The sequence below is a fragment of the Euphorbia lathyris genome, chromosome 2, assembly GCF_963576675.1.
Source record: "Euphorbia lathyris chromosome 2, ddEupLath1.1, whole genome shotgun sequence".
Classification (NCBI taxonomy): Eukaryota; Viridiplantae; Streptophyta; class Magnoliopsida; order Malpighiales; family Euphorbiaceae; genus Euphorbia; species Euphorbia lathyris.
Window position 1 is genome coordinate 124,312,206 of NC_088911.1, and position 18,764 is coordinate 124,330,969.

The 18,764-nt window shown below is 36.3% G+C and overlaps 3 protein-coding genes across 3 annotated transcripts; all 3 read right to left on the reverse strand.

Moving 5' to 3' along the window:
* Positions 1-2,087: 2,087 nt before the first annotated feature.
* On the reverse strand, positions 2,088-3,581 carry LOC136216692 (probable aspartic proteinase GIP2). Its single transcript, XM_066003244.1, has one exon. The coding sequence runs from the start codon at positions 3,489-3,491 to the stop codon at positions 2,235-2,237; it is 1,257 nt and encodes a 418-aa protein (XP_065859316.1). The 5' UTR covers positions 3,492-3,581; the 3' UTR covers positions 2,088-2,234.
* A 10,143-nt stretch (positions 3,582-13,724) lies between these two features.
* On the reverse strand, positions 13,725-15,291 carry LOC136219802 (probable aspartic proteinase GIP2). Its single transcript, XM_066007347.1, has one exon. It carries the CDS (start codon positions 15,239-15,241, stop codon positions 13,931-13,933), a length of 1,311 nt encoding a protein of 436 aa, XP_065863419.1. The 5' UTR covers positions 15,242-15,291; the 3' UTR covers positions 13,725-13,930.
* Positions 15,292-17,000: 1,709 nt separating this feature from the next.
* On the reverse strand, positions 17,001-18,384 carry LOC136219803 (probable aspartic proteinase GIP2). Its single transcript, XM_066007348.1, has one exon. It carries the CDS (start codon positions 18,318-18,320, stop codon positions 17,091-17,093), a length of 1,230 nt encoding a protein of 409 aa, XP_065863420.1. The 5' UTR covers positions 18,321-18,384; the 3' UTR covers positions 17,001-17,090.
* Between the last annotated feature and the right edge of the window lie 380 nt (positions 18,385-18,764).

An 18,764-nucleotide genomic window follows, 5' to 3' on the forward strand; every position in this document is an offset into this window, starting at 1 on the left:
ATCATCAGTAATAACGCCATACGCGTTTTCAAGTGCAACCCAAATATCATGTGAATAGTGAAAGCAAGTGATAATTTCATAAACTTCCTCTGTAATAGAATGTAATAGCAAGGACATCACAGTATTTTCTAACTCATCCCACACAGTGTAGGCTAGGTTAAGAATAACATTATCATTGTTGGACAGAAAACCTCCCCTAGATAGAAATTTGGGCGATGGTGGTATATTGCTTGTGATGTGATTAAAGTAGTGATGAAATTTGAGGGTAGACACAATTGCCATCCTCCATGCTTTATAATTGTGTGGTGTTAATTTAATATGAGTCTGAGTATGCGTAGGATGAGAGCGAGGCTGATTAACAGATTCACTACTAGGTGTGGAGTAAGCTTGATAATTGGACGAGCCAATGAGGTTATGATGTTGATTGGAGGGACGAACTTGAGGTGGATTTGCATACAACGAGTCATTGGACTGTGTGTAAAAAGTAGAAGGTAATTGCGAACTATAATAGGATGGGGGATGTCCAAAGCCAGGTCTGATAGGCGGTTGCGAAAAATTACCTGGAGGATGAAATAGCGGCGGGTGTTGTTGCTGAACCGCTGTCCGTTGCGGCTGTTCTTACTATCGCGGTCGAGGAAAGAGTCCTCCATCATGTTGTTCGAACAAATAAGAGGAGGTGACCGACGACATTGGCGCCGTCGTGAAAGGAGACTCGAATCTCCAGCTAGACGACGGCTGAAGCGACGAGGCCGACACCGTATCCACGGTGTATTCCGTGTTGAAACTTCTGATTCCGCTGTTTGACCGAGCGGTCGCGGCAGCAGGTGGCGGAGTCGCGAAGCTGGTTGCTTCGCCTGTTTCTGCAATTGACATGATCGCAGACGGAGACGCGTTTCCTGCGTTCGGATTGTGAGCCGCGATCGGCATTGATTCGGATAGAAAGATTGACGACATCTGTTGTTCTTGAGACAGAGGCGCGGATTGTTTGAGGGAATTGGGAGGGATTGATGCGGAAGCGGAGCCAGACGAATTTGAACCGTTTCCTGCTCGTGATACCATGTTGGATGATTCGGTGTTTAGGGAGAGGGGGAGGCCGAATCTTAGAGAGAGAGAGAGATAAATTGAATGAATAATAATTCCCTTGATTAGGGTTCGTATTGATCACAGGTATATATATGACAGACATATGAATGTATACTAATTAGGTTTTCTGAACCCTAATTAATTGTATAGTTTAGATACAACTCTAAGACTTAATCTTAGATATAATGGAATCTTATCTCTGCACACCAAATAGACTTGTGTACAGACTACAATTCTATTTAGTGTGAGGATAATTATCTGTAGAGATAATACAGATATTATCTCTAACACATATTGTATTCTTTGGATTTTGCTTACTCACAAATGTTACAGTAACTACTATGATGGCTTTTACATTAATGTGTTAGTGAAAGATGAGATTGGATTCATAATTGCATTTTCAATACAAATACTTAAAGAAAAAAAAAAAGGACATTGATTTCGGTCTTTTGTAAATGACCGGTTTTAAAGAGGACATTGGGGGCGTTCTTAGTAAAAGACCGATGGTAATAGTCTCTATAATACAAAATGAAATTTTAAAAAAAAAAAATGACACTAGAGTTGGTCCTTAGTAAATGAACGATTACATTGGAATCTATTCTTAGTAAAAGACTGATCCAAAAATTAACACAGATTGGTTTTTACTAAATGAACGCTCCTAAAGATTACATTTGGATCAGTTCTTAAAAGATTACATTTCCGCCGGTTCGGCAACAAATTATGGTGTCATTGACACCGACGTAAATATTAAAAGGTAATGCAAAAACCAATTTTGCAGTAGTGGCCCGTGGTCAAGACATAATATATTAAAGAGACAATACCTATAATAGAACTAGAATTAGGATAGCTTGACAAGTATATATAGTAGAACTTTCCTGAATATGAATGTGAGATGCACTTTTCCCCACATACATGTACAACAACATGATAAAACTATTATTTCATACAATTTGCACAACTCAGTATATATATTATATATTATTCAAGTCAATGTTAATTTAATATATTTATTATTTTAAAATGTGGTGCAGTTTGAACTGCAAAATTATTCATTCAAAGATTATTATCACCCTAACCAAAAAAAAAAGATTATTATCACGATGAAAAAATACAATTCCTCAAAAGCATCTGAAAGTGGAGATATTAACTAATTAAGCATTAGAAGTAAAATTAAAGTTAGCACAACTAGTTTGTCTAATCAAAAGTGGAGAGCTGAAGCCAAGCTTTGCAGTTGCAAGATCAAACTGTAGCAAATTATCCTCCAATTGATGTCCTCCAATCACAATAGAAGTTCTTGGATTTACACCCCCATCAACAAATCCAAGACAAACCACATCTTCTTTCACATTTACCATTGAATTTGCACCAAAAATACTCCATTTAACTTTCTTACTCTGCAATACCAGATCGATCCGAGGAACTCCCAGCCCGACTCGAGTACTGCCTATGTAAGTTGAATTAAAACAAGCACCAAAAGGTGCCACAGCTGAAACTCTAGGCACTTGAGCTAACTCTTTGATGAAACTTCTCACAAAAGCTTTGTAGATTTGGGTTTGCATTACAGTGTAAGGATTCACAGTGCTAATCTTGGTTCCACCAAATCCTTGTTCATCAATTTTGAGGAATGTTTTGTTGAACGGAACATTGTTTCCATTAATCTTAATAGAACGAACTCCGATGAAATAATCAGAAGAAGGTTCACTAGCGAAAGAGGTTGTGGCGGTGCTCACCGGGTTAAGTATTAACTGAGTGTAAATCAGAGATTTAGACACATCCTCATCACCAAAAATTACAACACCTTGTGAAGAAGATAAGCACATAGAAAATTTCTTATGAAAGCGAAAAGCAGAAGAGAATTGAGAAGGAAGTGAAAGCTTATGTCTTCCAAGTCCAGCCATACCTGTGACACCATTAGCAAGACCTTGAAGCATAGAGGTTAAAGAACAAGTGAACATTAGTTTAGGAAGAGAGACAAGTGGACCAGGATTGGAACCATTGGTTGATTGAATCGATGCAACATCGAAACCAAGCTGAGCACTAACAAGTACACTTCCTTTGTATGGATTATCAGCAAGAAAACCACAAATATTGTTGATACAGCCGTATGAAGATGGACATTGGGGTGTGTTGCAATGCACAGGTTTATAGGTGGAAGAAACGTAATCTTGCTCACAATCAACCCATAGGATTAGACCACCAAGATCGAGAGTTAATTTGAGTGGGACTAGAGGTGTTCTTTGTTTGATTAGAGTTAAATATTGATTGGAGGATTGGTCTTTTGATATGGGGAGAATAAGTCCTTTGGGTTTGAAAGATTTTGATTTTGCAGATATGGGATATGGAGAAAGCAACAAGATAAGAGCAGTGAAGAAGAAATGAAACCAGTTGTAATTAATGGGAGAAACCATTTCAATTAGATGAGGGTTATGCTGAATTTAAAGATTTTAAGATATATATGAACAGATTAGTATAATATGTAGAGAGAATTCAGCTAATTCTTGATTGTTAAAAAAATTCAAGAACAGGTGCCACCGACTTTGTTTATTTATTTTCTATTCTTCAAATTAGCTGTAGACTGTTTTGGATTGCTAAATGAGATCATGGCAAATTGACAATAAAGAAAGTTGCCATTTCTCTTTTGTCAAAAGAAACTTTAATGACTCGTGTTTAAAGCGAGTCACGGCTCATTCAAAAAAAAAAAAAAGCGAGTCACGGCAAATACTTTTTTTTTTGTCCCATTCAAAATGCCCAAGTTTTAATGTACAGATTTAACCTATCACTTTATTTTATTTCCTTTAAACTTTATTTTGTGCGCTCTCAATTCTTTTTAAAGAGTATCTATAACTCTTTTTTTGGTAGGAATCTATAACTCTTTTTTAACTACTAGTATTATTAAAAAAAAAAAAAAAACTATTAGTATTATTTTTCTTTAAAAAAAACTATTAGTATTATTCCGTTTTTCAATTAGGGTTGAAATTCAAAGTAGTCTAACGGATCAAAGTGAAATTCAAAATAGTCTAACGGATCAATTACAATAAATTTAGATCTAACAGTAAATTACTAAATTAATTTGGTAATTAAGATCCACGTGGACACTACTATCTTAAGGTGTGTAATTGATTTTTTTATAAAAAATATTACAACAAGAGAATTAGTTGTTTCCTTTTCAAAAAAAAAAGAGAATTAGTTTTTATTTAATAATTAAAAAATATAATAATATAATATGTTAGATTGTCGTGAAGCTGGAGTAATATTATTAACTTTATCAAAAAAGAGAGGCGATGATGTCTCTCTGCTAGGGTTTTTTCACAGCCGCCGCACCCTTCTTCATCCTTCTCTTTCAGTTTCCGATTCTTCAGCCGCCGTCGTATCTGATCTGTTCCTCCAGCCGCCGTCTGTTTTTCCTAATCACTCGCTGTTGTATCGGATCTGTCGCCGGTCCGTTTGAGTTTTGATCTTCTCCGCCGCCGCTCCCTTCTTCTCTTCGCCGGCGATCATCCAGCGCCGTTATCGGATCTCTGAGGTTCGAGGATCTATTCTGTCGCCGGTCCGGCCGCTCACGGATCTGTTTTGTCGACATTAATTTTGTGTATTACTGGATCTGGATTGAGACGAACAGGAAGAAAGTAAAGACAAGCTCGCCGCTGATTCTGTTTGGCGATTAGAGAGCGGCTCTCTTGATTATTTTCTTGTTGTGTGATTTTTCCCATTCAGATCTGAACATCATATTTGATTTTTGATTTGTTTAAATCTGATATTAAGATCGAAGTCTTTCCTCGCCGTCCCGACCACCATGGCTGGGCCGGTTTCACCCGTTCTTCGACCTGTAGTTGATCATCGAATTGAAAAAATGTTTGCTGATTATAAAAAACGTTCTAGTTCTGTTATGAATCATAAATCTTTTGCTTCTGTGGTTGCTTCATCTTCACTTGTCCCTCCGGTCTCTGAAGCTGTGATTTCTGATGATGGGGAATACAAGTCTGTAAAGATTAATCAGAAGGCTTTTGAAAAACGGATACAATTATGTAATCACTCTTTAATTGGACGATTAAACTTGAATAAAAGAGAAACACCATGGAGACTTGATGCTCTTCGTTCAAATCTAACGAAAGCATGGGGAATTTCTGTCCCATGGCGTTTGATCTCTTTAAGAAAGGGTTTTTATCATGTTTTACTTCCATCTGAAGAAGCTAAACAGCTGGTTCGCAGTCGTGGAATCATTGGACTCAAACCAGGAGTTTTCTTCATTCAACCATGGACCCCAGATTTTGATCCGTTATCTCAAAAGACAACTAATGCTCAGATATGGGTAAGACTTTACAATCTTCCTTGGGTTTACTGGGACCCTGTGATCCTCTCGGACATTGCTCGTTGTCTTGGTGGTCTTATTAAAATTGATCGAGTTACTTTAGAAGGAGATTATGGACATTTTGCTAGGATATTGCTGGATGTTGATATGGCGAGTAAATTACAGACACAGGTTGGGATTGAAAAAGATGGCAAAAAACTGTGGATTCAGGTTGTATACGAAGATTTGCCAAAATTTTGTAAACAATGTTCGACTATAGGGCATGTCGCGTATCAATACAAACAAATCTCTGATAATAACGTTTCAAATCAGAATGATACAGCCATAGTCTCTATTACGTCAAAATTTAAACGCTTAATTGCGTCCCGTAAACGTTCCACGGCTCAATCAAAATCGGAATCAGATACTTTTGATGGACAAAAATCTAATACTCCTAGGAATAATTCAGGAGAACCGGACAACATTAAAATTTGGAAAAAAGTTCGTGATCAAAGTAATGATGACATTCATGTCTCTGGTATGCTTAAAAATATTATTGATGCCCTTAAACAGTCGGTACCTCAAGGAGTCTGTGACCATGTTTCAGGAGAATACGTTATTGTTGAAGAAATTAATAGCTCGTCATCATCTGATTTAGAGGATGAAGCTGGGATGGGAGGTGGTATTAAAATACCAATTGGTTACCACCAATCAGTAAAAGTTATAATGTTAATGTCCCTCGTCCAGTGAGTATTGTTTTTCCAGACTCGCCACAGAAAGCTGACATTTTATCTCCTAATAGATTTGATCTTTTATCCAACATGGAGGGGAGCACAAACTGTAGATACCCATTTTTGTCCGGGACATTCTTATGCTTTAGCTGACAATATTTGAAATTTTGACAAATTTATAAATTATATCGAAAATAAAACATTTCATTCTCACATACGATTTATCCAAAAAATGGAGTTTTTGTATACCAATTTGTTATGTCTCAATATAATTATCAAATCACATTCAAGGTATAATTTATTGGAACAAAAATATCTTTCATTTTTGCTATAAACTATATGTGAGATATAATGTATTATTTTCTGAATATGATTTTGAAATTGTTATATTTCAAAATATGATTGTTAGTTAAAATGAATTTTTTGTTTAATAGTTAAATTAAATCATTCATTTTATAATTATGTTATGTTAAAGAAATGGATATAGTTTTAGATATGATTTATTGTTAAAAGATTGTTTATTGAAAATAATTTTTTTTTACATAAGATCATATTTAGAGCACTAATTAATGATGAATGAATTAATATTAGTTCTCACTATTAAGAAAATAACGAAACATAAATAAAATAGAATGCATTATGAAAAAATAAATTTGTATTAATAAAGCTAATCCAATTACATCTTGTCCTTTTTGCAGATAAACATGAGATTAAATCCATCTCTCAACAACTCAAAGCACAACTCAAAGCTTCAAATCCTGAAAATAATCCTAAAGCAAAAAATCCAAAATTCAAATTTGAAGGTCAAATTCAAGAAATGGCAGCATTATGGTTCTCTATCCAATAGAGGAAACCTACTTCCAAGACAGAAAAAACAGGACCTCTTCTCAAGACTAAAGACCAAATCACATGCAAAAATCTCATTTTCAAGACACAAGAAACAAAATGAGTCATGGTGAAAAGTTACAGCCCATACTAGAATCTAGCTATAAAAGGAGCTTTCCCCCCTCATTCAAAATGGGCTGATTTTGAAAAAAAGAGAGTTTCAGGAGCCCAAGTTTTGAGAGAGCATTTTTTAGAGTTGTTTTTAGGCATGAAAAAATTCTTGTAATAGTTTCAAATTTGAAAATATCCAAAGAGTGAAATCTTGTATTCACCAAAGTTTGATATAAATCAATTATTTCTACATTTGATCTCCAAAGCTTTGAGCTAAGGGTTTTTATCCTTAATTTATAAAAACAGTGATTAAAAGCTTGCTTTTAAAATTAACTGATTTTGTAAATTTTGGATAAAAATCTATTAGTTCTCAGCTATTTACACACATGTTATTTATTTAATGTATACTAACTATTTACTAACCTTACTAACTTGACATATTAATTAGAATTTATATTTTATCCTTTGTATATCTGTATTTTTTTATATGCTTTACTAACCATTTATTAATCCAAAACTTTATATATTTTTCCTATTTATACTACACCAACACTATCACAATATTTGTTTTAATCTTCTAAATAAACCAAACAGATTTACATTTTGTAAAAAATTGATTAAAGTTTAGAACTAAGTTATTTATAAATTATTTTTCTGATTACCCTTAAAATAGATTCAATCCGTTTTCAATCAAATCGCACCCGGAACCTTACTCCGCCTCTCACGGTTTACATGGAATAAACTTTCCATTATCTTGTTTTGCTGTTACAGATTAAGAAAAGGAAATCAATAAGAACTTCACAAAAGCCAGAGACCCAAAAACTAAGAAAAAATCTTAATAAACCAGTAGTGAACGGATCCGCCTTCCTCCGCCTGTTTCAAACCGAAACTACCCCGTTCCACCGAGTCTGACCTCCTTCCTCTTTATCTCAAGTCTGTCGAGAATAGGCACACTTGTTTAGTATTTAGAAGAGATAAAGTAAAAAAACAAATAAAGAAATAAAGAAAACGAAAACTCACCTCAATACAGGTCGGAGCGGCTACTGTGGTAATGCCGGGGCAGACGAACGGCGGTGAAGAAGTCGTCATGGAGGAGACGGACACGGTGGAGAGGCAAGCGGCTGCGAAAACGGATGAGACAGGGCTGCCGGTGGCCAACCACCGAAGCCACAAAACTAAGAAGGATTAGGGCGGATGGTGAATGGATAGAGCAAAATGGAAGCCGCGACCGGCGATGGTGATAGGAAGTCCGGCCATGGCTACGTTTTTGAAGGAAAATAGAGGAAGAAAGAAGAGGCTGCGTTCCATGAAAAAGAAGGGGTACTGTTTTTGTTCTTGAAGAAAAGGAGGAGAGGACGATGGTGGCTGCACAAATAGATGTGCAAATAAACCCTAAAAATCCAAAGTTAAATATTTATATTCATATTTTTGTTATTTCGAGTTTACCCTTCCATTTTCATTTTATTTCAATTCAGACCCTATAGTTTTAAGTCATTCATATTGAGCTCTCTTTTCAATTTGATCCAAGTATTGTTAGCTCAAGAAATTCTTAAACTTTATTCATCTATCACATTCTAATTTCTGGATTGAAATTATAAAACGGCTATTTTATCTCGATCATGGAATAATGATCCGGATAAATGATAATTAACTAATAAGATTGTATATCGTACAATAATCTTTTATATTCATTTTCTATGAAATATAATGATATATGATTTCCTTGTTGTATATCGGGCTTTAACCGCTGGATAGCGATTTACCTCGATCATTGAATAGTGATCCAAATAAATAAACAATAAATAATATCTTTAAAAAATGTGTTAATATTTTAAACTATATTTAATCAACAAATAAAAATAATTTTCGAGTTCCTCTATCAATTTTGATCGTTGGATAACGATTCTATTACGGTCGTATGACCACAACCTTTTTACGGGTTCCTCTATCAAATTTGATCGTTGGATAACGATTCTATTACGGTTGTATGACCACAGCCTTACGAGTATCGTCAAAGGCTTGAATATATACAATTAATGACCCTTCAAAGCAATAGTAAACACAAACACGTAAACAAGCACGCAGAAGTATAACAGTACCGATTTATCGGGCGGGGTAGGGTGAGATTATGTCTCTTCCCTACACGTAACCGGAAACCGAGCTTAGAATCACCGCAGACCATTACTTTATCCAAACTTACCCGAATGGGTCAATTTGAAATCAAACCGGCGTCCAATCAGACCGTCAAACTGATTGGTGGCGACTCGAAAACCCATTGGATCAGTCTCCTTGGAGGGACTATCCAACACCGTTAGAAAACCAGTAGAGCGGGAGCCACATACAAAGATATAAACAGTTCGCGATCCGCGGGCACGGGCGCGACACAAACAATGAACTTATTATTTCAGAGTTATCACCTTCCAACTCAGAATTTCAGAATTCAAAGCGTGTTTCATGGGCAGATGAAGATGAGGTTGTTTCTTCGGATTTAAATCATCGGTCAATTGAGATTAATGCCTCTAAATCAATGCGCCCTAAAAGAGAGCGCAAGAAACCAGGAAGATATTATCCATGATTGTCCTTTATTGGAATTGTCGGGGTTTGAATAACCCTAGAACACAGCGAGCTCTTAGCCTTTATTGTTCATAAAATAAACCTGATTTTGTTTGTATTATCGAGCCAATGGTTCAGTTTGATAGTATTCCGACTAGACTTTGGAGTAGTCTGGGGTTGAAGTTGATTGCCATGAATGTTGGAAACTTTCCCTCTTTGTGGCTATTTGCGAGAATCTCTCATCAGGTCACCATTATTCGTGAGCATGAGCAGCATATCACAGTGGATTATAGTATATCGGGTTCTGTGCAGCGTCTGACCTTCGTCTATGCCAGCAATTTAATTTCTCGTCGTTTATCTCTTTGGTCAGATGTTATTGGCCTATGTGATTCATCTCCAAAGAGTTGGTTAATTATAGGAGATTTTAATGCAATCATTGGAGCACATGAGAAGACGGGTGCCTTACTGGTTAGTTCGTCTTGTGTTGATTTTCGGTCATTCATTGACATGTGCGGGTTTTTTAATGTCGATACAGTTGGTGCAAAGTACACTTGGTGTAATGGTAGATTAGGTTCTGCAAGGGTTGAGTGCCGTTTGGATCGATCAATGGTCTCAGCAGGTTTTATGGATTTTTGGGATTCAATTTTTTGTGTTGCGCTTCCGCGACATTTATCGGATCACTATCCTCTTCTATTTTCATGTTCTTGTGGTGATCCTCATGTTTCTCGCTTCCGATTCCTTTCTATGTGGGTTACTCATTCTCTTCTACATGGGGTAATTGCTCAGCATTGGGCTGATGCACAAACCTCGTTACCTCCTGCACAACTTCTATGCCATAAATTGCGTACTTTACGTCCCATTCTTAGAATTTGGAATCGTAATATTTTCGGACTGCTTGAAGAAAATATTCGTGTTGCAAGTGAGAAATTAGCTGCGGTTCAACATCAGCTTGAAGAAGTGGGATTCCAGACTGATCTTCATGAGCAAGAGCTTTTAGCTCACGCTAGCCTTGAATTAGAGCTTCAGAGGAAAGAATCTTTCTATAAAGAGCAGAGCAGGGTTAAATGGTTAAAAGATGGGGATCGAAACACGTCTTTCTTCCACCGTGTTGCTGCTATTAAAAAATTGCGGGTTGGAATTGATGTTATGGAAATTAATGGAGAAATTACGAATTCAATGGAAGCTATTTCTTCACATGTGGTGAATTATTTCTCCCAACTTTTTACTAGTCGTAGCACTTCAGTGGATTTAGGAGTAGTTGCGGATGTTATGCCCCAATCTGTCACAACAGAAGACAATATTGATTTGGCGAGATGTCCTTCAAATGAGGAAATTCGAATTTCAGTTTTTAGTATGGATAAAGACAGTGCACCTGGGCCTGATGGTTTCACTGGGTTTTTTTTTCAAACTTTTTGGGACATTGTTGGTTCTGATGTCTGTAATATGGTTAAAAGTTTCTTTAACAACGGTCATATTCTTCCTGGTATGAATTCTAATCTCATGGTTTTAATTCCTAAAGTCGAGGGTGCCAGCCGAGTTGATCAGTATCGACCAATTGTTATGAGTAATTTTAGTTTTAAAATTATTTCTAAAATTCTCGCAGACAGACTTGCAATTATTGCTTCTCGTATTGTTTTTGAAAACCAATTCGGGTTCATAAAAAATCGAAGTATCCAACACTGTATTTCTGCAGCTTCAGAAGGGATTAATTCTTTGGACAAGCGTTGTTTTGGCGGTAATATGGCTTTGAAAATTGACATTCAAAAGGCGTTTGATACACTGGATTGGAATTTTTTGCTTGCAGTCTTAGAGGCTTTCGGTTTTTCATTGCAGTTTAGAGACTAGATCCTTAATATCCTTTCTTCTTCTCGAGTCTCGATTCTTGTTGAGAATGGCGGGTTAGGCATAAAAGATTTGCTTCGATTTAATAAGGCTCTTCTTGGCAAGATGGCGTGGGAATTGTTTACTGGGAGCTCTTTAGTTTCAATTCTTTTAAAACGGCGTTTTCTTACGCGTTTTGGGCTCCCGAAAGCTGTAATTTCTAATTCTTCGATTTGGCCATCAATCCGAGAGGTCTACTATATTCTTAGGGATCAATCTCATTGGTGGATAGGTAATAATTCAAAGCTGAATTTCTGGAGTGAATTGTGGATTAAGCCCTCGGTGGGTGAACAATTAAATCTGCCCCGTAATATCCAACGTACTCGATTTAATAGCGTTGAGGAATTTCTTGATGGAGATTCATGGATAAATCTGCAGCAGCTTCCACAGGTTTTACAACAACATATTATGGAGATTAGGCGTGGCGGTGATGATGAGGATTTCTGCGTCTGGACATATTCTTCTTCAGGTATTTTTACTATCAAGGATTTCTATTTTTCATTAGGTATTAATGCAGCAAAGGTTCAATGGTGCAAGTTTATCTGGTCTGAAGTCATTCCTCCTTCTCGTTCGATCATTTGCTGGAGGGATTTACTGGGTTACATGCCCACACATGACCAATTGCAGAAGCGTGGCATACCTACTGTTTCCTGTTGTATTTTATGCAAAGCGGCCTCAGAGTCAATTGAACATATTCTGGTTCATTGTCCTTTTTCTCAGATTGCTTGGAGAGCGTTGGGCTCTCTTTTTGGTAAACATATCATATTGACGGATTCGCTAGTTACTCTTATCTTGAATTGTTTAAATCATAGCTTCAGTTCTCAAGTGGGTTTGCTATGGTCAGTTGGAGTTGTTAGTTTGATTTGGATTTTATGGTACACTAGAAATAATGCGATTTTTGAGAATGAAACACCATCAATTCATCTTGTGCTTCGTAGGCTTTGGATTATGATTCGTGAAGGCGGTATTGGTAATAAAGGTCATATGAAAAACAATGTTGATGAGCTTCGTGTTCTTAGGCAGTTACACATTCCCCTTAGACCCCCTCGAGCTCCTAATATAGTTAGTGTTACTTGGGTTCGTCCTCCACCAGGATGGCTCAAAGTTAACACAGATGGTTCTGCAAACATTAATACAGGAATGGGGGGCGCAGGGGGGTGTTTCGCACTACTCGAGGATTTGCTCGAGGTTGTTTTGCGTTTCGAGTTGATACCCCTTCTGCACATATTTCCGAATTGAAAGCCGTTATTTTTGCTATTCAGATTGCTTGGGAAAAAGGATGGCACAAATTATGGGTGGAATGCGATTCTGTTTATGTGGTAAATTTGCTTAGGAAGCGCTCTCTAGTTGTTCCATGGGCGTTGCGACAGGATTGGATTACTTGTCTTCAGCATTGTTCTTCTATGGATCTAAATGTTACTCATTTTTCGCGAAGGAAATAGAACGGCGGATGCGTTGGCTAAATTTGGCGTCACAACAGATCATATTGTTTGGTGGAATTCTGCACCAGCTTTTTGCAATAGATTTATTTCTGATGATATGTATTGTTTAGAACAATTTCGTTTCTCTTAATTTTTCTTCTGTATTTTTTCCTCATTTTAATAAAATTCGGGTCTGGGTTTTGTTTGGTTTTGTGAAGATGCCAACCTAGTTGGGATCTTTGCATTCCGTTCTTAGCCTGTAACCCAACATTTACTTAAAAAAAAAGATTGTCGTGAAGCTCTTAGCCAGTTGGTTAAGAGCTTTATAAAACAATAATTTTAAGAGATATTCTATAATATTTTTTATTAATAATCATTTTATATATTAGAAATTCATATCTTGCCATTTTTAATAGGGGAAGTGCCCACATTCCCATCTCGAGCGCTCCTTGCTCTCGTGTCTTTCACTCTGACGTTACCCACTGGACCAAATTGTTACACTTTATCTATAAATTTTTAGGTCAATTGATCCATTCATATGGTATGAGCTAGAGTGCTCTTAGACCAAGTCATCCAATAATATTAAAATCATTGAGCATGTGTGCTTTACAAACTTTTAAGTCTAAAAGATATTCACGTGGAGATATATTAATATAGACCGTATTTAGTGGTGCGTTTGATACTATAATAATAACTATTTATGGTTTACCTATAAATTTAAATGAATTAGTTGCTTGACATGGATTGTGTTGTGTTGAAGTTGCGTATATCATTCAGTTGTTGTATACTTCACCAGAGAAAGAAAAAAAACATGTAAAAGAGATAAATGCATGCTAAGAAAGTCCTTTTTATTATTAATTAAAAAATAACAATAATAATTGTAACAAATAATAATAATTATTGGTGAGACCAGCTTCTCTAGCAATCATGTGGCCATTATTCATATCATATACATGTATTCACAACATGTAATTAAAATGTAAAATCAACACAACAATACTATTAATCACAGAACCCCGAAAACAAATTCAAAACTTTCAAGCTTTAGAAGTGAAGTCGAAGTTGGCACAAGTTGTTCGTCTAGACAGAAGCGAAGAACTGAAACCAAGCCTGGAAGTAGCAAGATCAAACTGCAAAAGATTATCCTCCAACTGATGCGCTCCGATAACAATAGAAGTCCTCGGATTCACACCTCCATCAACAAATCCAAGACACAACACATCATTTGCCACTTCCACCATTGAATTCGCCCCAACAATCCTCCAAACCACATTATTACTCTGCAACACAAGATCAATTGAAGGCACACCAGGCCCCAACCGAGTGCTAGAAATGGCAGTCGAGTTAAAACAAGCCCCAAAAGGTGCAACTGAAGCAACCCTCGGAACACCAGATAGCTCCTTCACGAAAGCATTCACAACAGCTTCGTAAATACTCGTTTCCATCACAGTGTAAGGTTTTACAGTACTAATCATAGTTCCACCGACGCCTGATTGGCTGTTAATTTTCAGCAATGTTGAATTCAATTGAACAGATTTTCCATTAATGTTAACAGATTTCACTCCAATGAAATAATCAGAAGAAGCATCGCCTTGAACGAAAGCAGCTGCAGTGCTTACAGGATTAAGAATCAACGGAGTATAAGTCAGAGAATCGGAAACATCCACATTTGGACCCAAAACATAAGGCTCATTCCCGAAGAACAAAACGCCGTTAGAATTAGTTGAACCGCTCAAGCAAATAGCGAATTTCCGATTAAAGCTAAAAGCAGAAGCGAATTGAGAAGGAAGAGACACCTTAGTCCTTCCTAAACCAGCCATTCCTTTGATTCCATTAGGAAGACCTTCAAGAACAAACGAAGGAGCGCAAGTGAAGAGGAGATTACCGACGGAAACGACTCTCCCGGGGTTTTTTCCGTCAGTAGATTGAATAGTGACGACATCCTGACCAAGTTCGCCGTCGGTAGCGAGATTGGTGACAGTATTGTCGACAAGGAGAGCACAAGTGTTGTTGTTGCAGCCTGGTTTAGGGGCGGAAAAGCACTCGGTTATGCAGCCGTTAGCGTTAGCGAGTGAGCATTGGGCTGAATTGCAACGAGCTGGTTTGTAAGTGGAAGAGACATAGTCTCCGCAATCAATCCATGGATATAGACCGCCGAGATCGAGAATGAGTTCGACGGGGACGAGAGGGGTTCTTTGGTTGATTTTGGTGCGGTAGAGGAGACTTGAGGGGTCTTTTGTTAGGGGGAGAACTAGTGCTTTTGGGCGGAAGGATGTTTGAGCTGTGGATGGGGAAATTATGAAGAAGAGAAGAGAAGAAAAGAGAAGGAGATTATGAGTGACAGACATTGTTAATTTGGGTTCTGAGAGGTTATGTTATGGGTTTGATTGAGAAGAAGATGTTTGGATATGTATTTATAGTGATCGATTCATGGTATGCAGGCGGCTTAAGTTATTAATATTATCCAGTTGGGGCTTTGAAGGTTGACCATTGACTTGGACAGCCTGTTAATCAATGTATAGATTGCATTTGATTAAAATATAACAAGTTTTATTTTAAACGTAATTGTTTATTTCTAAAAGAAAAAAAATAGGATTTGGATGTTGTCCTAAAATGTCAAAATATTAATGTTATCCATTAGGTAGTCTAGAATGTCCAAATACAAAAAAGTACAAAAAGTTAGACAGTGGGAGATTTTCAATTTGGGTGGCTGTATGTATCTCTGTATTTTCTTTATTTCTCTAGCAATTGTTATCTTTTGGTTGGTTTGACATTTTTTTAATTGTGTGAGCTGGCTGGGACCTTCTCTAAGATGTGGATTATCCTAAGTTTATTTTTTCGTTAAATGAAAATAAAGAACTTTACTTATTAGCACCAAGACTAGGGGTTAAATGCACATTGATCACTGAATTTTTACAATTGTGACACAATATTCACTCAACTTCTACTTCTCACTAAAATTTCAACTTTGAATTTTGCCATAATATCATATTATTAATAGAGTTACTTTTGGCGACTTTAAGAATAAAAATACATTGGAAATATGATGAGTGTTTCCGTCATCACTAGTCAATTTTTACTACTGACTGAAACGTCTTGTGACTTCCACCTAACTGACACATATTATTCCAGTTAGTTAAATAGTAGCCACATGTCATCTCGGTTTGCGTTAAAAAATTGACTACTAATAATGTGTAATTCAGGTCACTTTTTTAATGTGTTTTTGCTCTTCAATCCGCCAAAATGACTTAATTAATTGAGAAGAAATTCAAATTAAAACCATTTTTATTAAAATAAATTAAAGTTGAGTTACCATTTTAAAATAATTATCAAAATTGAGTAACCAACCATTCATTTAACCCCAAAACCAGCAACACAACTACTACACTATAGAACACAGTTTAACATTGAAGCCCACGTGCTCCAATTAAAATGGGAAAACTTATTACTAAATTAAGGTTTACACTTTTTTTTTTTTTTTAACACAGTTTAACATTATATTCTACGGGTGGAATCTATTAATTAAGCAGGGTATTTAATATAGGCGTTGTGCATATTTAGCTCCTCGAACTAAAGTTTTAAAATTAATTAAGATTTTAAATTATTAAAATTATCAATTAGATTTCTGGATTAAGTAAACATAATCAATTGAGTGCTCATAAAATTATTCGATCGAACAGTTTCAAACTCTCTTTTCCAAACTCACTTTGAGACACAAAGATCATTACATTCTATGTCAAATAGTTTAGGATATAATGAAAGATCAATTAATGATTTTTTCTTAGTTGAGGGACCTAATTCATAATTGTAATAATTTAAGGGGTCAAATTAGTATTATGCCTTTAATATAATTCAGGCCCATTAGTTATGTAGCTAGTTTTTCAAGAAATTTTGTAATGGAGTGGCCCAATGTAAAAAAACATGTATGATTATAGCCCAAGTTGGGACTAAAAGCTTATCAAACTAGTGCCCACGTCAAATGGGAGCATTCCAAAACATAATTGAACCATTATTTCTAGTCCAGAAACGAACAAAAATTTCACATCCATACAATTGTATAAAGGATCAGAAATGGTTCTTCTTTTTTTAGTCAAAATTAGCATAGTATACCTTCAAAACATACATCTACAATACCCTTTTCCAAGTTTGCAATTACAACAAGTATAAAAACAAGGAAATGGAAAATGTAAAAAGGAACTACATTAACTCCTTAACTCCAGATTCCAGCAAAAAGTCAGAACAAGAAGCTTGTCTCAAAGAAAGAGGTTGACTAAATCCTAACATATTAGTACCTAAATCAAACTCTAATAACATATCCTCTAATTGAAACCCTCCTATTACAATTGATGTTTTTGAGTCCAACCCACCATCCAAAATCCCCAAACACATCACATCCTCACTCACTTTCACCATAGAATTTCTCCCATATATCCTCCATTTCACCATCTCACTTTGCAAAACTAGATCAATCACAGGAACACTTATGTTTTCAATCCCCTTTGAACTAAAGCAGAGATCAAAAGGAGCCCCAGAAGGAACCACCCTTGTCATATTCATAAAAATAGCAGCTTTCAAATAAGCATTCTTGAATATACCATAAATTGTGCTCTCCAAAGTTGTGTAAGCCACAAGTGTGCTTATTTTTGTTCTGCTGCCTATGCCCTCCTGGCCTAGACCAAGTGCTACCCTTTTGCCATTGATCTTAATAGCCCTTACATTTATGAAATAATCTTGAGAGTCATGTACTAGATTAGTGTAAGTTAAACCGGAAATTGAGTTAGTACCCATATTTCCAAATGATATAAAACCATTAGAGTTAGATAAACATGTGGCAAATTTGTTCTGAAACTCAAATTTGGCAGCAAGCTGTGATGGTATTGAAATTGGGCTTCTTCCTAGGCCCAATATACCTTGGGCTTCACTGGCCAGCCCATTTAACATAGCAGTAGGCGCACATGCGAAAAGGAAGCTATCAGTGACTTGTTTACCTGATTTTGATCCGACGGCTATTACATCTTCTACAAGCACCCCTTTTGATGTCGACCCAGAGATGGGATTTTGTACGGAAAGACTACAACTGGAAAGATGGGTTCCGAAAAAGCAGTGTTTTTTATTATTATCCCCAAAATGGAAGGGTTTTGCCATTGAACATTGAATTGAGCAGCTGGGAATTACACGGCGAGATGGAAGTTTAGGTTCGCCTGAATCACAATCGATCCAGAGAAATGGAGCAGATAAATCAATTATAAGGTTTGTGGGTTTTTCATGGTGGATTTGGGTGATGTATTGGAGAGTTGTAGGATCTCTGGTTACAGGGAGAAAAACTGAGGGTTGTGAGAGGGAGATCTGAGATAGAGCATGAATTGGGTAAATTAGAAAGGAAAAAAAGAGAGGAAGAAGAAGAAGAAAAGGGGGAGAAGAAGCCATTGTTGGTTAGGTGTAGAGAGTGGAGAGAGTATAATTGATGCGGATATTCGACGGAGGTTTTGGATAAGTAGGTACGCGTGTAATGTAAGATAAGGTTTAGATATTTTGGTACTTTTTCTGACTAGATTTTCATACTTTTTACGGTCAATATCCATTCAACTTTATTTTGGATAACTCCAACCAAGTTCCAACTCATATAATAGTAAGGGATAAGGTGCAAATTTGCCCTTAATGTTTTTGGGGAAGATCACATTTACCCTTTAAGTATGAAATAGCAAAATTTTAGCTTTATAGTTTTTCTAGAGACTTAATGTTGAGTCTATTGTATGGAAAACTTAAACAGTGTTAAACTTGTATCTCATTTTGCAAATATCGGCTAACTTCTAGTTTTCTTCATCCATTCATGTTTTTTTTCATCTTCACCATTAATTAGGAACAAATCCA

What these genes read in the sequence shown, in the direction of transcription:
- LOC136216692 (XM_066003244.1), bottom strand. Translation starts at nt 3,491, where the DNA reads ATGGTTTCTCCCATTAATTACAACTGGTTTCATTTCTTCTTCACTGCT.
- LOC136219802 (XM_066007347.1), bottom strand. Translation starts at nt 15,241, where the DNA reads ATGTCTGTCACTCATAATCTCCTTCTCTTTTCTTCTCTTCTCTTCTTC.
- LOC136219803 (XM_066007348.1), bottom strand. Translation starts at nt 18,320, where the DNA reads ATGGCTTCTTCTCCCCCTTTTCTTCTTCTTCTTCCTCTCTTTTTTTCC.